The sequence below is a fragment of the Festucalex cinctus genome, chromosome 19 (assembly GCF_051991245.1).
Source record: "Festucalex cinctus isolate MCC-2025b chromosome 19, RoL_Fcin_1.0, whole genome shotgun sequence".
Classification (NCBI taxonomy): Eukaryota; Metazoa; Chordata; class Actinopteri; order Syngnathiformes; family Syngnathidae; genus Festucalex; species Festucalex cinctus.
In genome coordinates, this window is record NC_135429.1 from 671,850 (window position 1) to 689,077 (window position 17,228).

General features: G+C 39.7%; 4 protein-coding genes across 10 annotated transcripts in view; 2 read left to right on the plus strand and 2 right to left on the minus strand.

The window, feature by feature from the left end:
- Window positions 1-2,259, plus strand: part of ppp1r10 (protein phosphatase 1, regulatory subunit 10) — an 8,345-nt gene extending 6,086 nt beyond the window's left edge. The window contains exons 16-18 of the mRNA XM_077507362.1: window positions 349-463; window positions 956-1,309; window positions 1,389-2,259. Of these exons, the coding sequence (XP_077363488.1) occupies window positions 349-463; window positions 956-1,309; window positions 1,389-1,519 (600 nt within the window). The 3' untranslated portion in view covers window positions 1,520-2,259. The remainder of the gene's footprint in view (window positions 1-348; window positions 464-955; window positions 1,310-1,388) is intronic.
- Window positions 1-4,624, minus strand: part of mrps18b (mitochondrial ribosomal protein S18B) — a 13,705-nt gene extending 9,081 nt beyond the window's left edge. The window contains exons 1-3 of one of the 2 annotated variants that reach the window (XM_077507366.1): window positions 4,550-4,624; window positions 3,313-3,422; window positions 2,731-2,890 (exon numbers count right to left, since the gene is read on the minus strand). In XM_077507366.1, the coding sequence (XP_077363492.1) occupies window positions 2,731-2,862 (132 nt within the window). In that variant the 5' untranslated portion in view covers window positions 2,863-2,890; window positions 3,313-3,422; window positions 4,550-4,624. Of the gene's footprint in view, window positions 1-2,730; window positions 2,891-3,312; window positions 3,423-3,984; window positions 4,123-4,549 lie in introns of those variants that run through there. The other variant, XM_077507365.1, reaches the window with a different exon arrangement.
- agr2 (anterior gradient 2) lies at window positions 3,564-15,060 on the plus strand. 6 transcript variants are annotated; one of them, XR_013280238.1, is made up of 13 exons: window positions 3,683-4,261; window positions 4,403-4,602; window positions 5,330-5,389; window positions 7,176-7,350; window positions 8,674-8,795; window positions 8,880-8,943; window positions 9,007-9,059; window positions 9,141-9,217; window positions 9,326-9,389; window positions 9,752-9,872; window positions 10,363-10,560; window positions 12,221-12,640; window positions 14,707-15,060. XR_013280238.1 is itself a non-coding variant. In XM_077507373.1 (11 exons), exons 5-11 carry the CDS (start codon window positions 8,687-8,689, stop codon window positions 9,960-9,962), a joined length of 501 nt encoding a protein of 166 aa, XP_077363499.1. In that variant the 5' UTR covers window positions 3,564-3,663; window positions 4,403-4,602; window positions 5,330-5,389; window positions 7,176-7,350; window positions 8,674-8,686; the 3' UTR covers window positions 9,963-10,042. The 6 variants fall into 6 exon arrangements, 5 of the variants coding, with proteins under 5 accessions (XP_077363499.1, XP_077363501.1, XP_077363497.1 ...); XM_077507373.1 differs by lacking the exons at window positions 3,683-4,261; window positions 10,363-10,560; window positions 12,221-12,640; window positions 14,707-15,060 and adding exons at window positions 3,564-3,663; window positions 9,913-10,042 and having other exon boundaries at window positions 9,752-9,835; XM_077507375.1 differs by lacking the exons at window positions 10,363-10,560; window positions 12,221-12,640; window positions 14,707-15,060 and adding an exon at window positions 9,913-10,042 and having other exon boundaries at window positions 3,686-4,261; window positions 7,176-7,584; window positions 9,752-9,835.
- Window positions 10,907-16,824, minus strand: tspan13b (tetraspanin 13b). Its single transcript, XM_077507369.1, has 6 exons — window positions 16,588-16,824; window positions 14,893-15,060; window positions 13,913-13,993; window positions 12,523-12,636; window positions 12,279-12,389; window positions 10,907-11,539 (listed from the first exon to the last, which is right to left on the minus strand). Exons 1-6 carry the CDS (start codon window positions 16,648-16,650, stop codon window positions 11,465-11,467), a joined length of 612 nt encoding a protein of 203 aa, XP_077363495.1. The 5' UTR covers window positions 16,651-16,824; the 3' UTR covers window positions 10,907-11,464.
- Window positions 16,825-17,228: the final 404 nt, after the last annotated feature.

A 17,228-nucleotide genomic window follows, 5' to 3' on the forward strand; every position in this document is an offset into this window, starting at 1 on the left:
GTTGCATAGATGTGAGGGAGATTAAGTTGTCACTACAGCAATATTCACAAATATAATTCGACTTGATGATTTAGAAATGAATTAAATGCAAGTGCATTAATATTAAAGGAAAAGAAATGCAATTCAACTCCAAGCAATAAAAGCGCATCAAATGAGTACATTCAGCAATTTCCCAATTAATGTGCAAAATTTGAAACAATCTAAAACCTAATTTAGCACGGTGTATATAAATTTATTACCCCACAACATGTTGCAGCTATACCCCAAATTTTTCACTTATATCCTGTTAGTCATTTGTATTTATTTAAATTGGGATTGGACTGTCAACTAATGAACGCTGTATTTTAGGGCGCTTCTGGTAACCAGTCTACTGAAGACCTCATCAAGCAGCCTGACTTCTCGGATAAGATCAAGCAACTTCTTGGTTCCCTGCAACAGACGCAGAACCAGGGACCAACGCCAGGTAAGGCCGCATCATGCCCTCATGTCTCACCGTTATGCTTACATAACTTTCCAAACATTTTTTGTTGAATGGTGTTTTTTGTTTAGTTATTGATTAGGGCTAAACAATTGAATTCAGTTAAGACATTACAGAGTAGTCTTGAAATTGCAAAGACTGCATGTTTATAAATGATTGTTTCATGAAATATCAGAGTGCTAAAACCACAGATTTGTTTGCATTTTTGTTGTAATCTGATTTTTGACTTCCTCGGCCCTATTTTCGTCAACAGGCACCCATGCACTTAACACAAACTGGCACCTCTTCATTTTTGTCCCATTGGAAGTCTAGTTAGGCCTGTTTGTGAATTTGGTGGAAGTGGCTAAAGCGGTTGTGGGCCTTGCACAATCAGTCCAAATCCAATAAAACAGTCAGGAGCAGTGACAAGAGTTGGGTGTGAACGAGTTAATTGAATATTCCTGAAAATGTGTAACTCACTTTTTCTTGTCCATGCAGTCAACCCGAATCTCCTGGGCCACGGCCCCATGAACAACCTGAACAACATGCACATGCCGATGCCCATGAACAGCGGCTTCCCGCCCAACATGCCCCCAGGCGGGCCCCGCTTCAACCACCCGCCGCCCCCCCACAACCACGGGCCGCCTTTCAACGGCGGCGGGGGCCCGCGCATGATGGGACCGCCGCCGGGCCAGGGCCGCGGGGACAACGGCAACTACTGGGGCGACGACTCCATGCGCGGAGGGCCCCACCGAGGCGGCCATTTCCACCGGGGAGGGAGGGGCCGAGGAGGCGAGCAGGGCTTCCGGGGCCGAGGACGAGGGGGTCCAAGGGGAGGACACAATATGAACGGTATGTGGACAACATTTTTGACACACCTACTGTATGATTCATCAAACTAATTTGCATTTTTTTCCCCAACCTCCAACAGACATGTCCATGCGTCCTGTTTGTCGCCACTTCATGATGAAGGGAAACTGCAGATATGAGAGCAACTGCGCTTTTTACCACCCCGGTGTAAATGGACCGCCCTTCCCCCCGAACAACCAGCACGGACACTAAATGGCAGCTTGCTGAAAACACAAATGTGTTCCGGCTCTGCCATATTCTCCACAGCGTGATTCTCCAACTGACAGACTGTTGATGAAAGAATCACTAACTGTTCTTAACAGACTGAAACCTTCAGAGTTGCCACTATGTCTGCCTGTCACTGTAAGCAACTTGCTTGAACTTCCTGTATAATTCCCCTCCAGCGTACTCATGTTGCCTTTCAACTGTTCTTGCGTAATTTGCCTGCACTTTAAAGGAAAAAAAAAAAAAAGGTGTTCATCAAGTTACACCACAAGTGATTGATTGAGCTTGAACAACGGAAGAAGCGAGCGAGTACGTGAGCCGAATGTGCTAAAGATTATGAATTCCTCTTGTGTTACCTTCAACTTTGTGACTGGGCAGCTCATTTTTGAGCAAATAATTGCAAATTATGACGCGTCTACAGCAAATGACCTCTGAACTCTCCATCTTGACCTCAGAAAAGGGGGTTTGAACGTCAGTATTATGATGAAGCATTCTGCGGGTCAGCTATGAAATGTGTTTTCTGTGAAAACAACCTTTATGTCTCTTGTGGGACTTTTTTTTTTTTTCCCCCTCCATGTTTTATTTTGATACCATGTTGAAAACAGGCCCTTTTTTTACGACAGGTTCATTGAATGTTTGTACTGTAAATCAGTGTAGAATACATGTTTATGCGGTCATATTTTTCAGTTCAAGTTATTTTGTACACTGTAATAAATGTTAAAATATAATTGTTTTCTGATTTATTTGAATTTAGGGACAATTTTTCATGGACAAATACATCGTTTGATATGACATTTAATTTATTCGATGCTTTAAAAAAAAATAATCTAAATTTTATGTAATTTTAACATAACTCAAATTGCAATTAAGCATTGTTGCTTACAGCAATAAAATTGCAAAATAAAAAATGGATGTTGATGCCCGTAGAAAGATTCCTGTTTGATTTTAGACCTTCGCTGGCTAGAAAATAATGATATTGAACATGACCATCATATTTTGTATACAAAATAAAAAATGTGAACACCATTATAACTATTTACAATAAAAAATTTTAGATACTTCTCCTCTAAATGTGCAAAACAGGACATAAAATGAAAACTATATACCTGTGTTTTTTACCAAACAGGACCTTTTTTTTTTTTTGCCTGGAGACACAGGCCCACGTTGCATGTCTCACACAAAGTGGGGAAAGATTTCACCTGGCTGTGGGTTTCCCATGGCGAGAGGAGGTTGGACACCTGGGGTACACCTTGGGATGAACCTGGGCTGTCTGGGGACCCCATCATCACACTGCCTCCGTCTTCCATCTTTGCTGATGTGGTGAGCGGCATCTCCTAGCCTCCTTCAGGACATAGGCCACTCGGGGAAGAAGACGTGTACTTATTTTATTATCATTTCATAGCACATACACAGCATAGCTGTTCCTCATCACAACATCAACTGTAGCAGACTAGTAGTAGTCACAAACGTTGTATAGTGTCAACAATGTATGGATTACTGCACATACATGAATATTTTTTTTATATACTTTGAAACAAGATTTGACAATGTTACACTGTTCAAATGTGGTTGCTAAGGTAACGAGGCACGCATCATGTATAGTAGATTGTAAAGTAAAATTACGCACACAAAGTACACATATGATCTACAAGTCAGCACACAATACAAACCCGTTTTATACATAAAGTACCGTGCACAAAGTAAAAATGAGCTTGAGAAAAGTACAGAGAGAGGTTCAACCAGATAAATTCGAGACAGAACTTCAAATAGACAAACGTTACCTTTCTTCACCAAAAGTTGCTCCGCCCGTTGCTCCATTGCTCCAAACTCTTCTCGAAACCTCTGTGGAGGTTTTATTGTCCTGGGTGACCCACTGACCGTCTTGCTGGCACTTTTGAGCAAAAAGGTAGAATAAAAAACACCGCTGCTGGTCGCTGTTTTTTTAATATATTTTTTTATGTGACGTCTTAACGTCCCTTCATTTTCTGTATGTGACGACACAGAGAACAAATGAGCTGATTCGCTGGTGTCAGAGAGTGAGATTACCGTAATGACAGCTGTTTTGCTGTAAAGCTCAGCTTTCAGGAACAGTTGAAAGTTTTTTCGATAGCATAAATCGTTTAGGAGCAGAGGTGGGGTAGAGTAGTTTTTAGCCTAAATCTTTTTTGTTGACATATGCTATCATTGCTACATTGAATAAGAATGGCTTAACGTTGATATGTTTTCTTACCAGGTTCTGGCATTACATAGAGTCAAGTGTTTATCTGTTCCCAAAACTTTACAGTTAATAATTTGTGACCGCCAATTCATGCCCCATATTACATGTATCGTCATCTGTTTCGTTTATGGCAACAGTTAGTGTTTGCAAAAGTGTCTATGTGAAACGGTCCTTTTCAACACTTAAGACAAAATACCTGCCTAAATACAGCAAAAAGGGAATTTAGGTCATTTACCGCGACATGTTAACTCAGGTTCGATGTGGAATTTTTATATGCCAAAATGTCCGTTTGTTTCGGCAGACACATAAGCTAATTAATTATATGAGGCCATGGGTGTTCGGCTTCGTCCTATCCCGCTGCCATGTTCCAAACGCCGCCTGTGGTCATGTGACTGCATTGTTACGTCGGATTGGTAGAATGTTAAGGGAAGGAGTCGTCATGTGATTATTGCTACGTCTGATTGGTGAAACGCAGTCACGTGGCAGAACCGCTGTTGGTGTCTCTGGTAAAGGTAATGAACGATAAAAGGAGAGAGAGAAAAAAACAACGACTTTAATGTAGCCAAATATAGCGGAGTAATGCTTTGGTTCCCCCCTAACCTTGCTCTTGCAAGAAAATCGATAAATAAATACATCTTGTACTGCTCCCGCAGATAACCGCCTTTCCCGAACCACTGGTGGTTCAGACCAACCACAGAGCGACATTGTGTGGAAGCCAGCGCCGACGCAGGGGCTAACAAACAAACCCAACATGGACGAATGGACGCCGCAATTAATTCTGTTCTCGCAGAATTACTCACCGTTTCCTTGTTGAATGTTGAACAGCGAAAGGCGCTTCGTGCATTTCTAGCTGGTAAGATGTTCGTGCTTTCCCCCCTTTTGACATGAACGAACACGAAATTTTCACCCGTGGCGGTGATTGGTTAAAACAAACGTGTAGAATGTCACATCGTCCAATCAGCTCGAATTATTGTACAGAATGTCCCGCCTTTCCCGACCAAATTACTGTGGAGAAATACCAGATGGATACGTATACATTGGCAATAGCCAGGTTAGTTTTATGCCAAACCACTTGTGAACAAATGGCATTTTTTTTTCTTGAAATTACAGTGTGCTTAGTGACTCCCATCTTTGTATTAGGTGACTTCAGATTTCAGTTACGTTTCCGTTTACTCAGGTAGTTGCATCCTATTCAGGCACGCCAACCAACAAGCTGTGTGTGTGTGTGTGTGTGTGTGTGTGTATGTGTGTATGTCGTACTCATATCCGTGTTGTCAGGGCAGGGTTGAGTGCAGCTGGTGAATGCGAAGGGCCGATAGGAGTGGCCTTTAACCCTGCCCTCCACTTCAAATATTGACCCTGTTGCTGTGCCAACACACGATGGAGAGAAAGACATACTGGATGAATGGATGGATGGACAGAAGCTAAATGACACCTCAGCACTAAAGTTCTTTTCAATAAGTGTCCTAACAGTGTTTACAACCCGAATAATCAAACCCAGAAAATAGGCCAAAACAATTATTTGACATTTCCAAGTATATCGATGAGTGTTACAGCAGACAAATATGATTGTCTTACAGAAACCCTGGGGTTCCATCAAACAAGAGAAGAGTTTGAAACAGAAGGCAACAATAGAGAGGGTAGGACAAAAAGAAATGAGACTCAGCAACAGTGACAGCAAATAACAGTAGCTAACATGATTTTTTGACAAAACGGTTGATGGTAGCAAGCGGTACTGTTTACTAGTTTTATGTTTGTTTATGTTTACTGCTTTTATGTTGCAAATACATGATGTATTTAATATATATGGGTCACAGAGATAAGAACCAAATTTCTTATTTATATAAAATGATACGAAAATAATTAGCTTCTAGCTAGTAGCTTTAGCTACTGGATAATTGTTTAGGTTATTTGTGCAATCCTGCTAAATATGTCTATTTATTGTTTTACAAGTTCAAAATGCTGTTTATTACTATTAGTTTTAAGTTTATTTAATTGTTATAGCAAAAACATGGTGTATTTAATACTTTGGGTGCCAGAGAAGGTCCAAAATTCTAACGTATGCTAAAGGATATGAAAATAATTAGCATCTAGCTACTAGCTAATAAGATTAGCTTAGCTGTGTATTCCTGCTAAATGTGTCCAACTAATTACTGTTTTACGATTCCAAAATGCCTGCTATGAAAAAGAATATTAAAACAACAAAGATATTTGCACTGTAAATACTTGCTAATACAATCATCTCTTATCATTTTTAGATAGACATGAGCAGGAAGACATCCTGTCTACTTGTCGTTTAGACTGCGTGCGTGCGTGCGTGCGTGCGTGTGGAGACTGAGTGGGCCGTAAAAAGGGTTGATTGACTCACTCGAGCCGTATCGGCTGTCAAGGGGGCCAAGAGACGGAACAAAGCTGCTATTGATAGAAGCCAGCTTGCACAAACTCATGACAGCGTAATGTTGAGAAGATGGATCAGAACAACCTCATTCGGAGAGACTGACTTGTTCACAAATTTAGGATGAAGTTAGCAGTCGGATAAGAAATCAACATCGAAAAAGGATGGCATGCAGCTGATTCTAAAGTAGTTGTGGGAATGCTGAAAGCATCCCACATATGCTAGTCCGATTTTTATTCTCCTCACCTTTTTTTTTTTTTTTTTTGCCAAAAAACAACTCCACATAATACTTCCAATTTACACCGTTCAAATTTCAACTTGCTTCAAAAATTCACGCATTCCGGGATATAGATCGTCTGATTCCACATTACTTACAGTACTTGCACAATTTGACGCAATTTCTCTAGTTAACTATGTGATTTCTCTTCAATTAAGTAAGTATGAGAAAGTTTTGGTTGTATATGATAAAAAATAAAAATAATAATAATAATGACTTGCATGTATTTGAATGCGTTCCTAATGAATGTTTGAAGTTGATAGCCTTGACCTCAACCCCACAAATGTGTGACTATAACAGAGGCTTAATATTCTCCAGCAGGTGTCCCAATACTTTTGTTGATAGTGTGAATTGATTGTGCGTCATTGGGTTGGAACAGCCAATCACATTGCGCCCAGTCATCATCCCTCATGTATGCCGCCAAATGTTTAGACCTTATTTTGAATGGAACTGCACCGAAATAAACCAACGTTTCTATGATATTCTAATTTAGTGAGATGCACCTGTTGCAAATGTAAATATATTATTGTGAGTGCAGTATTATATTGTTAAAAAGAACAAAAACAAAAAACACGGTTGCTACCAGTTACTATGTCTACACAATATATTGTTTTTTGATGAATTTGTTGTGCACACTGAAAAAATATCATTGTTTGTATTTCTTCCTGCCTTCCTTACATGAATGAAAACAGAATAACATCTACGTCCAGATATTTATTGTTATATTTTAACGTTGGCTGCTTTTTCCTTCCAGAATATTAAAGTGCTCGAGGCACTCCAGAAGATGAGGAGGTGGGTCGAGGGCGGGGTCATGGGCGGACATGTATTTAAATATCCAGCAGGTAAGAGTGAAAAAAAAACAAACAAAAAAAACAGGAGCTCCTGCAACAGCGATCCGGTGCCATTCTCACCTGACCACCCAGGAACAGGTAAGAGAGGTTCGGTCCTTCTAACACATTCTGTTTGTCTCATATTCAGAGCTCTTTTTTAATGTTGTACATTTATTTTGTAATATGTATGTTTTACCACAACTTGTATAACTCAAAGTGTACACAATAGAGTGTGGTGTTATTGTCAAATTGTCATGATGTGCGTTGAATGTTGTTTTTGGTTCCAATATCGGTGTGATTGTGCTGGTCATCCCGGTCCCTTGCGTCTTTCAGGTGTTTGTCATTGTCTTGTTAGTTGCCTCCTTCGTTTTCTTTCACTCGTCTTTCTGCTTGCTCGTTTTGTTGATTTAAGCTTAGTTGGAAGCTTTTGTTTCTTTGAAATGGATTCCTTTTGGACTTTCAGTTTCATGTAGTTACGTTGCACGAAGCCTAATATTATGACTCCTTTTTCTAAACACTTTACAATTAAAAATTAGGGGGAAAAAAGTTGTTGCATACAAAATTTGATATAAATTAGATTAAGTCACTCACAGCAATAAATTTAAACTGTAATTAATGCAGAACAAAATTATTGTCAGAATAAAGTCTAAGTAATATGAGAAAAAAATATGAATGTTGCAATATTTAATGTCTAAACTGAAAAGTCAAAAAGATATATAAGAAATATAACAATAAAGATTACAACCAAAAATTCATAAAGTTCTGTGAAAGCCATGGGAATAAAAACTTTACGGGTCAAACTGACCCATTTGCAAATTCTAAGAGAAAAATGAATTAAACTATTTGCTGGCTTGCATTTTTTATTTTTTGTTGTTGTTTAATATAAAAACATTGCATTGTGTTTTGCTATATATATATTTTTAATGATGAAATATTACATTGACCCATGAGCATTATTAAAGGGATACTTGACTCATTGAGCCATTTTCAGCAGTAAAAAGTTCATATTTTGTCTATAATTAATGTACATGTACAATTAATACCTTTTTTAAAAAGTATATATTTTTTCTACTTGCTGTCGACTGATGATGACATCACCCGTGCTCACGACCAATCATGGCTCAGTTTACTGACCAAACCCAGAAAACTGGTGAGCCATGATTGGTCGTTAGCACGGGTGATGTCATCATCAGTTGACAGCAAGTAGAAAATGTACTTTTTAAAATGTATTAATTGTACATGGAAAAATTATGAAGTTGTCAAATTCATTCTGTTTTTTGAGGTTCATTTAACTCATTCACTGCCAGCATAGGAGAAATTGATATTTAACGTGTTTAGCCGTCAATGGCAGTGAATGAGTGGCAACATCACCGCTGATCCTGTCATGTTGCTATTTCAATAAACATTTCAAATGTCTTCCAGTAAGGTTGCAAAGATGATCAAAACCTCAATGTCACTCCTGTTGGTGCTCGTAGCGGTTTCCTTGACGTTTGGCAAATACACGCCAAAGACGGGCAAGAGGATCCCTCAAACTCTGTCCAGAGGTTGGTGAGAAAGTTCCTCAAAGAAAGGAAGCTATTTTTTTTTCTTTTTTCTTTTTTTTTAAATGACTGTCGATTTGACTCCAGGATGGGGTGACCAGTTGATCTGGTCTCAGACGTATGAGGAAGCGCTCTACTGGGCGAGGTCCAGGTAAGAAAATGATGACATGAATGGGAATGCTGACCCGACTGACTGATTGAGTCTTTCGTTCAGGAACAAGCCCTTGATGGTCCTCTTTCACCTGGAGGACTGTCCACATTCTCTGGGTACGTTTGTTGGTTTGTTTGAGCCATTTGGAAAACGTTTTAGAACCGAATCAGGTTTCAACTGTTTGTTTGTTCTTGCAGCACTGAAGAAAGTGTTTGCAGAGGACAACGAGCTCCAAAAACTCCTGGACGAGGACTTCATTGTACTCAACTTGATGGCAGGTCCCATATTCACATTTTCATTGTTGGCGGAGCTTCTGGTTCTGCATGAAATCTAGTGACATTTTCTTTTCTTTTTTTTTCTCCCCCCCCCCCCCCACACACAGTATGAAACCACAGACAAACATCTATCCCCTGATGGACAGTATGTTCCCAGAATCATTTTTGTTGGTAAGACTTATTTATGGCAATGAGTGGAGCATGTTCATTTCATTTGATGTTAAAGGGACAGTGTGATACACTAGTAAGTTCAATAATATGCCAAAAAAAACCATTCCCAATGTACATTTTCTTAGAGGTAGGTTTGCGAAGTGTGGCCTCTCTGTACTGTAAGCATGTACTTCGAACGGTCATTGCATTTCATTAGCTCACCACGAGAGGGCATTCAACAATACACACTGACCCTTTAAGAATGAGATTTGCAACACTTTCTTTCTTTCTTTTCTCTTTCTGTCTTTGTTTCTATCTTTTTTTCTTTCTTGTTATTCTTTTTTGTTCAATTCTTTCCATTTGTTTCTTTGTCTCTCTCACAGATCCATCGATGACGGTGAGGGCTGACGTCACCGGTCGCTATGCGAACCGCATGTATGCCTACGAACCGAATGACATCAAACTCTGTGAGATGAAAGCCCGCTAGCGAACGTTCAAATTTACGTGAGGAACATTGAATGTAACTGTCCTTCTCCTCTGTTAGTGATAAGCAACGTGAAGAAGGCCAAGAAACTCCTCAAGTCTGAGCTTTGAGCCCGAGGACAACGGAAGCTCCTCTTTCTTACACATGTTCAACCACATTGTCTTTCAAATAAATTTGAAAATGTTTAGGATTTGGTCTTTTTTTATTTTTTTATTAACTGAAGTGTAATCAGTGATACCGTCGGTCCCTGTTTTGAGTCTTAAATCAGTCAATGGGGGATGGCAGGACAAAAATGGAAAGAAACAAAATATATATTCATTGACTAAAAAACTAAATGAAGCAATCGAACACTGTGGCATCAAATAAAGTGGAAGACTCGGTGAAGTGTTATCCGAGCAACAATTTGAGTGTGGGGTGCTGGATGATTATTGCTTCTTTCAACATTACTGGTGGCGTCCCCAACAAAGCGCAATTAATTAACCTGGCAACCCATCTGTTACCTCTCCGCAGTAATTTGGTCGGGAAAGGCGGAACAATCTGAACCATAATTGGAGCTGATTGGACGATGTGACGTTCTACACGTCTGTTTTAACCAATCACGGCCATGGGTGAAAATGTCGTCTTGTCGAAGGCGGGAAAAGCACGAACATCTTATCAGCTAGAAATGCACAAAGCGCCTCTCGCCGTTCGACATTCAACAAGGAAACGGTGAGTCAACCTGTGAGAACACAATTCATTGTAGCGTCCATGTTGGGTTTGTTTGTTTGTTTGTTAGCGCCGGCGTGGGCGCTGGCTTCCTGGTTTCGTCACAGTTGCACATCCCGCCCCCCAAACAGAATGTCGCTCTGTGATTGGTCCAAACCACCAGTGGTTTGGGAACGGCGGTTATCAGCGGGAGCGGTACAAGATGAATTCTCCAGAGTTTGTCAACTCACAAATACCGCCAGAATTCATCTTGCGACGCAGGCCATGAAAATTATTGTCCTATGAGGTAGAATTGTTCAATTTGAGGAAGATGGAAACTGACAAACGGCAAAAATAATCATACAAGATATTTCACTCCTTCAGTGTTTTATTGTGGTTTGACAGTACAAAGTCTCATATGGTTGATTTACAGAATCATCAGTGCAGCTCGGACACACTTGCTTATATTTACAGAAGTCATGCAAAAGGCCAACTAAAAACCGGATGCAGTCAGAAGCATGACAAGCTGGTCGAGTCTCACCACATATTTTCTCACAAACACGCACACACCTTTCACTCCTCACAGAACTCTCAGACAAATAATAATTCACTCAGTTGTATTGTGCAGATTATTGCATTCAGTGGGACACGTCTTAAATTAGCAATTGTACAAAAAAAAAAAAAAGAGAGAGCATCGTCTAGCTCGGTTCATACTTTCTCAATAAACAGCAAAAAGTTCCAAACATAAATTGGTCTTATACGGTAGATTGTTGTGACATAAAAGTTCCGTGTAAGAAACACAAACGGATTCCCCAAAACACATGACAGTTGGTGTGGTGACAAGACACTATAATAATAAAAAATTCAATTAGCATTGCCGCGTATTTACAGGTAAAAGCCAAATGAAGGTCCAGACTAGATGGACGTTTCACAGGAACGCACTGGGATTCGCTCGGGGATCCTTCTGGTTCCTGTAGCGGTATGTGAGCCACACGCCCACAATCTGACAAGGGGACACAAAATAAAACAAAACAAAACATGTTTTGACAACAATATGTTCTATGCAGCGCCACTGGTCTAAATACATATTGTGCTTTTGTACATTACAGCAATACTCATAAACGTCCTCCAATCTCTAATAAGACTTCATATTGAGGCACACATTGAGTTCCTCCACATATTGACTCGGTTTATAGAAGGGCCAAAACATGCCTTTGGAAAATTAAACTGCACCAAAAAACTAGCCACCAGAGGGTGCTAGAACTGCACAAATCAACCCGACTTTTTTTTTTTTTAACAGATGTGCTGCTTTTAATATTGTGACATGACGACGACGATATATTGTGGCAGTTTTAATATCACGATATTGCATGGAAGTGGGCGTGGATACTAAGTTCAATGTCTGTCCCATTGAAAATGAATGGGGAAAATGTTGATATTAAATGTGAAATTGTGCAAATACTGTAAGTAATGTGGAATCAGATGAGGTGTGAATTTTTGAAGCTAGTTGAAATTTGAACAGTGTAAATTGGAAGTATTATGTGGGAGTTGTTAGGTGGCAAAAAAGTGTGGAGACTAAAAATCACAATAACGTGTATATAATGTCAATGATATGATATGTGTCTGGCACAAATGATTTCAAATCCAAGTGGTATTAATGAAACAATTGGTTTTGAATTTCAAGGTTGACTAGAGCGTAATAAGGACAGCCATGTTTGTTCCGAATGTGGGTGAAAGCTGACCTCGGTGAAGCTGAAAAAGAGTCCAGTCCCGCCTACAAAACGCAGGACTTCATCGGCGTGTTCCTGGATCTTACCGGCACACGGCAAACACGAGTGATTGGGGAAACAGGCCTGCAGGAGGACACAAGAACAAACGCTCACAAAACTGACAGCTGACTTGAGTCAACGGCTGTTTCGTATTTCAAAAGTCTTTGATATGATATTGTCCAAACTAGGACGTTCAAGAAGCAGCGATCAAACCTACGGCATCACAAGTGGCGTTGAGGTCAAGCTGTCGGAAGCCGCAGCAGTTGAGGCTCTTTTCCACGTCCCTCTGCGTGCTACGGGAGTTGTTCCAGCCCACCTCCAGCAGATGATCCTGGGTGAGCGTTTCACATGAATCAAATATGTAAGAGAACGTTCAGATTCTTTGTCAAAAGACCATTTATTGGTCTTTTTGAACAAACAAAAACAAAACAAAATCAACTTCCACATATGACTTTTCATTTGTGTCATATTTGATACATCCGGTCACAATGCTTTAAAATCATACATTTATAACTGTCAAAAATATAATCATAATAATAATAATAAACAAGCATATCAAACATTTTAGTATTTCCAAAAATCAGGAAGAACATTTCCCATTATTAACTCTTTACCGCCAAAAACGTTTAATGTCGTATACCAAAGTCATGATGAATGCCGCCATAAACGTTAATTGACGTTTACTACATTTTTTTAAAATCAATTAACAATCAATCAACCCACTAATCTATGGCCAGCAGATGGCAGCATTGTATCTCTTTTCAATGGGCTCACATGTAGCAAATTACAATGAAATATGACCAATATGATGAAATAGAAAATGTTCAACGATAACATGAATGATCAAAGCATTAAATATAATTCACAGAGCGTCACTAAACAAAAAAATATTCATGTCAAAGTCATTGTTATGCAGAAAATGTCTTTTCTCATCTTTTCCCTTTTCGCTCAATGTCACTCAAATGACCTATTTTCAAATGGTGATTACTAAAGAACGGAATAAGGTAGAAACATACTTTTTTTTTTTCTAATAAAAGAATGGAATGCAATCTTCCATGTTTATGTAATCCTAGCACACAGTATTCTGTTTGCCTTGAAAGATGAGTTGAAATGCTCGAAATCGGCTGGCGGATTTACCATGCAATGCATGTGTCAGATCATAAACGTCAAGGTTTTAATGGGGGGAAAAATGATTCTACTCATGAAATAAAGGGCTCAAACTGTCTTGAATGTAATATCATACGTTTGGCTTTAAAGTGGTATTTTGATATAAAAAGGCGGCAGTGAAATGTAGAAGCACATATGGACAAACAAACATTGCTTTAGGAAACCAGATTGCGCCTGCGCTGCTTCCGTGTGAACAGGGCCTAAGACAGATTTGAGAACAATATTTGAAGGAAGTGACCTTGTGTCGATATAGAAAAAGTTTTAGATCTTTGAGTCCAGCTGGCGAAAAATGGCAAAGGCAAAAGTGTTCCGTTTCTATTTTTCTTCAGTATAATTTGACCAAGATTGTCAGTCATGTTTTTCAGCAGGTCCGACCTTGTAAGATCCCGATGAGAACTTTCTTATCTCACAGAACGAGTCTTTGGACTTTCTCATCTCACCTGTTGCTCTTTGTTGATAGCCAGACAGGCACTGGAAACAGAGAACTGCACGATAAACACCATGAACAAGATAATCATGTACTAAGATTCACAGTCAAGGAACAAAACGGTTCAAAAACGGCATCTGTGTTGACTTCAAGAAAGTGATACAGAGCACAGCTCTTAGCACACAATGAAATTTGATCCTGCGCGAGGTCATATTGCACAGCTACAATTAATGGAAACGTTTCCAAAACACTGAAGAAGTACAAAGAGCATCCAGTGTTCGGAAAACATGGTTGGTTAAATACAAAAGGTTTTCAGTGGCAAAAAGAATTTTCTTAAAGCCTGAACTCAAATCCGTTTGGCAGCCAATCACAGATCCTTCATCCATAGTGCCTGCTCATTATGCTAATTACTTGTTGAATGAAGCTCTGTTCTAAATATACATTTGAGGATATTATTTATGATGTCGTGTTCTGTAAAAACTGCAGTTGTTGAGATGACCTGAAGAGCGGCGCCGATGAAGTAAATGAAGCAAAGTACGGTAACAAATTAACAATGCAGTGAAGTGATTTCTTACAAGAGGAGCTTTGTGTGCGGAACGGCATTTTGTGCGCTTGTCATTCCATTCCAACACAGAAGAAACAATTTTGTGTGAACCAATAACAGACGAGGGTGGTGTATCCCAACAAGAGGGTTCCAAAATAAGGCAGTGTTTTCATTCCGCTATTTCGGTACCTAACAACTGAAAAATGTTCAATTCAGAAGTCAGAAGGAACATCGACAATAATTTTTTTTTTTTTTTTTAAAAGGGGCTGGCGGAGTGATTTCAGACAGCGAGAAAAACATCCCTGTACTTCCTGGTTCTTGGTCATTCTAAATATGGGCAAGCTTGTACTTGGGCGCTGTGATGCTTGTTTGCTGAAGGAGAACTGACTCCCATTTTGGAGCAAAGGTGGAGCCAACGACGTGCCGGCTGCCAGCCATGTCAAGGATACGAAGAAGAGAAGGACTTGGTGGTGCTTCATGGCACCAATGAGGCCAGCCAACGCCACGAAGAAGAGGAAGACGCCCACTCCGATGACGCCACCCACCACCTGGAAACTGGACACCAGACCGAACCATTTCCCCCATGCTGCGATTCCGATCATCAGCAGGCTCACCATCTGCAGGATACAGGAACAAGCGCAGTCCGAAAACCTTTGGCAATTGTGAGACAGGAACATGGAAAGTCAAACACCATTAAGGTCATACAATCGGGAATTTCATGAATAATATATTAGCAGCAAAGCTGATTTATTTTCGCCTGCATTCATCAATCAGACTCTCCAACAAAATTATTGCTTTTTTTGGTCATTTTTCAGTAGAAAACAAAACGTATTATCGAAGCAAGGCTCAAAATAAGACTAACATTAACCGTCACTTTATTTTTCTTTTCCATTTCATGATACATTCACTCCTGAGATGCAATAACCCAAATGTCATGTACTTATCGTGTCACAGGTGGTGAAAAGCTTTTGAACGAGAAGCTTTCAGTTCACTTAGCGCTAAAAATAGCATCTGAAGGTAACACAAGCAATTGAAAGTCACTTGAGGTAAACATTATGCAACTCCTAAAGTGTCTTTCTGGATGTCTCAGTCATTGAATTGCAATATTAGAATAACAAAAGAAAACGAGGCAAAATTAGTCAAATGTGTGATAGTGACAATAGAATACGAAAGGAAATGTTGTTTTTGCTCTAGAGGTAACATAGCAACAAAATTGTCCCATATAATGTGGCTAACCTATTTTCTACGACACAATTATTATTTTAGTCCCCCATATTTGTCTATTAAAAAAAAGTAACATTTTTGTTTCTTTACCACCCTGTTCCATATGTTTCCCAAGAGCAATAATAACGTTCCCAAGTGAATTTGACTGTTTATATCCCAATATTAACTTCCTGACATTTGATTGCAAATAGGTGAAAGGAGCCATTTTAATTGTATAAAATCTTGAATTTTAAAACATGTCAGTGTGACCCACAAACAGCTTCTGCTCTATTGCATCCTTGCGTGTGAGGGTTCCAGGCCTGCACCTTCCTCGCTCCTGAGCAGGTGCAAAGTCCACAACAAGAGTTCAGGTGACGTCATAACGGAGCTCCCTTTGAACCCAGCAGCCAAGTGGCACAGCAGATACAAACGTCATGCAGCTGTTTATTAGCTTCCAGATTGCTCAAGTTTTTTCTCTCTCCGTGGCTCAGGCAAGTCACGTGTCATTTGTAACGCGTAACGAGATTCTGATGTGATTTCTAGCAAAAGATCCGACCTGCATTGTATCTTAGGAGCAAATTCTATCGAAAATAAGATTGCAGACGAAGATAATTAGACAGGAAATCCTCTGGAAATTCAGTAAAAAGGGCGACGGGAGGAAATGACGCTGATTCTGCTACTGCACTGTAACAGCAAGCAAGATGCTTTTTTTGTTTGTTTGTTTTTTCTTCTTGAGTCATACTGAGCATCTGACAAGGTTCTGCGGTGAATAATTCATTCATTCATTCAGTTCGTGCGTGGCCTGATCACAAGATGTTTTCCATTCCTACATTTACTCTTTTTCCAAGGGATGAAACGCACATCGTTGGAAACTTCCGCGATTTAGTCATAAGTCAGACATAATAATCCATATGGTGCAGTGTGCAATGTTGGATACTCACAACAAAAAGGATGTTGAGCGCGCACAGGGAGTGTTTGGAGCAGGTGAATCCAGCGCAACCCATTTTGAACAATAGATCAAACTAATCAAGAAATAGGAGGGACAAGTATTTCAAAATATATTCTATATCAACAAAAGGGGAATTTTTCAGCAGCGATGGAAGGCAAACCAGCAGAACATCCAACCGAGAAACGATGCTCAGCCTGACGTTGCCTTGAAATGGGAGTGGATGGGAGAAGGCAAGAAACGGAAGTGGTACGGTTACTTTCCAAAATAAAATATTAAACGTGTTCAAAATCATATTTTTACAAAGCTTTATATAAACAAATATAATGTATGTCACATTGTAAACAAGACAAGATTAAATCACAATTCTTATTTTATTTTTTTGTAAGATTCATTTTATGTATATATTTAATCAATATATTTATTGCGGGTGGCACGGTGTGAGTGGTTAGAACGTCTGCCTCCCAATTCTGAGGACTTGGGTTCGAGTCCAGGCTCCGGCCTTCCTGGGTGGAGTTTGCATGTTCTCCCCAGTCTTCTCCCACATTCCAAAGACATGCATGGCAGGTTAATTGGCTGCTCCCAATTGTTCCGAGGTGTGCTGGTGAGTGTGGATGGTTGTTTGTCTCTGTGTGC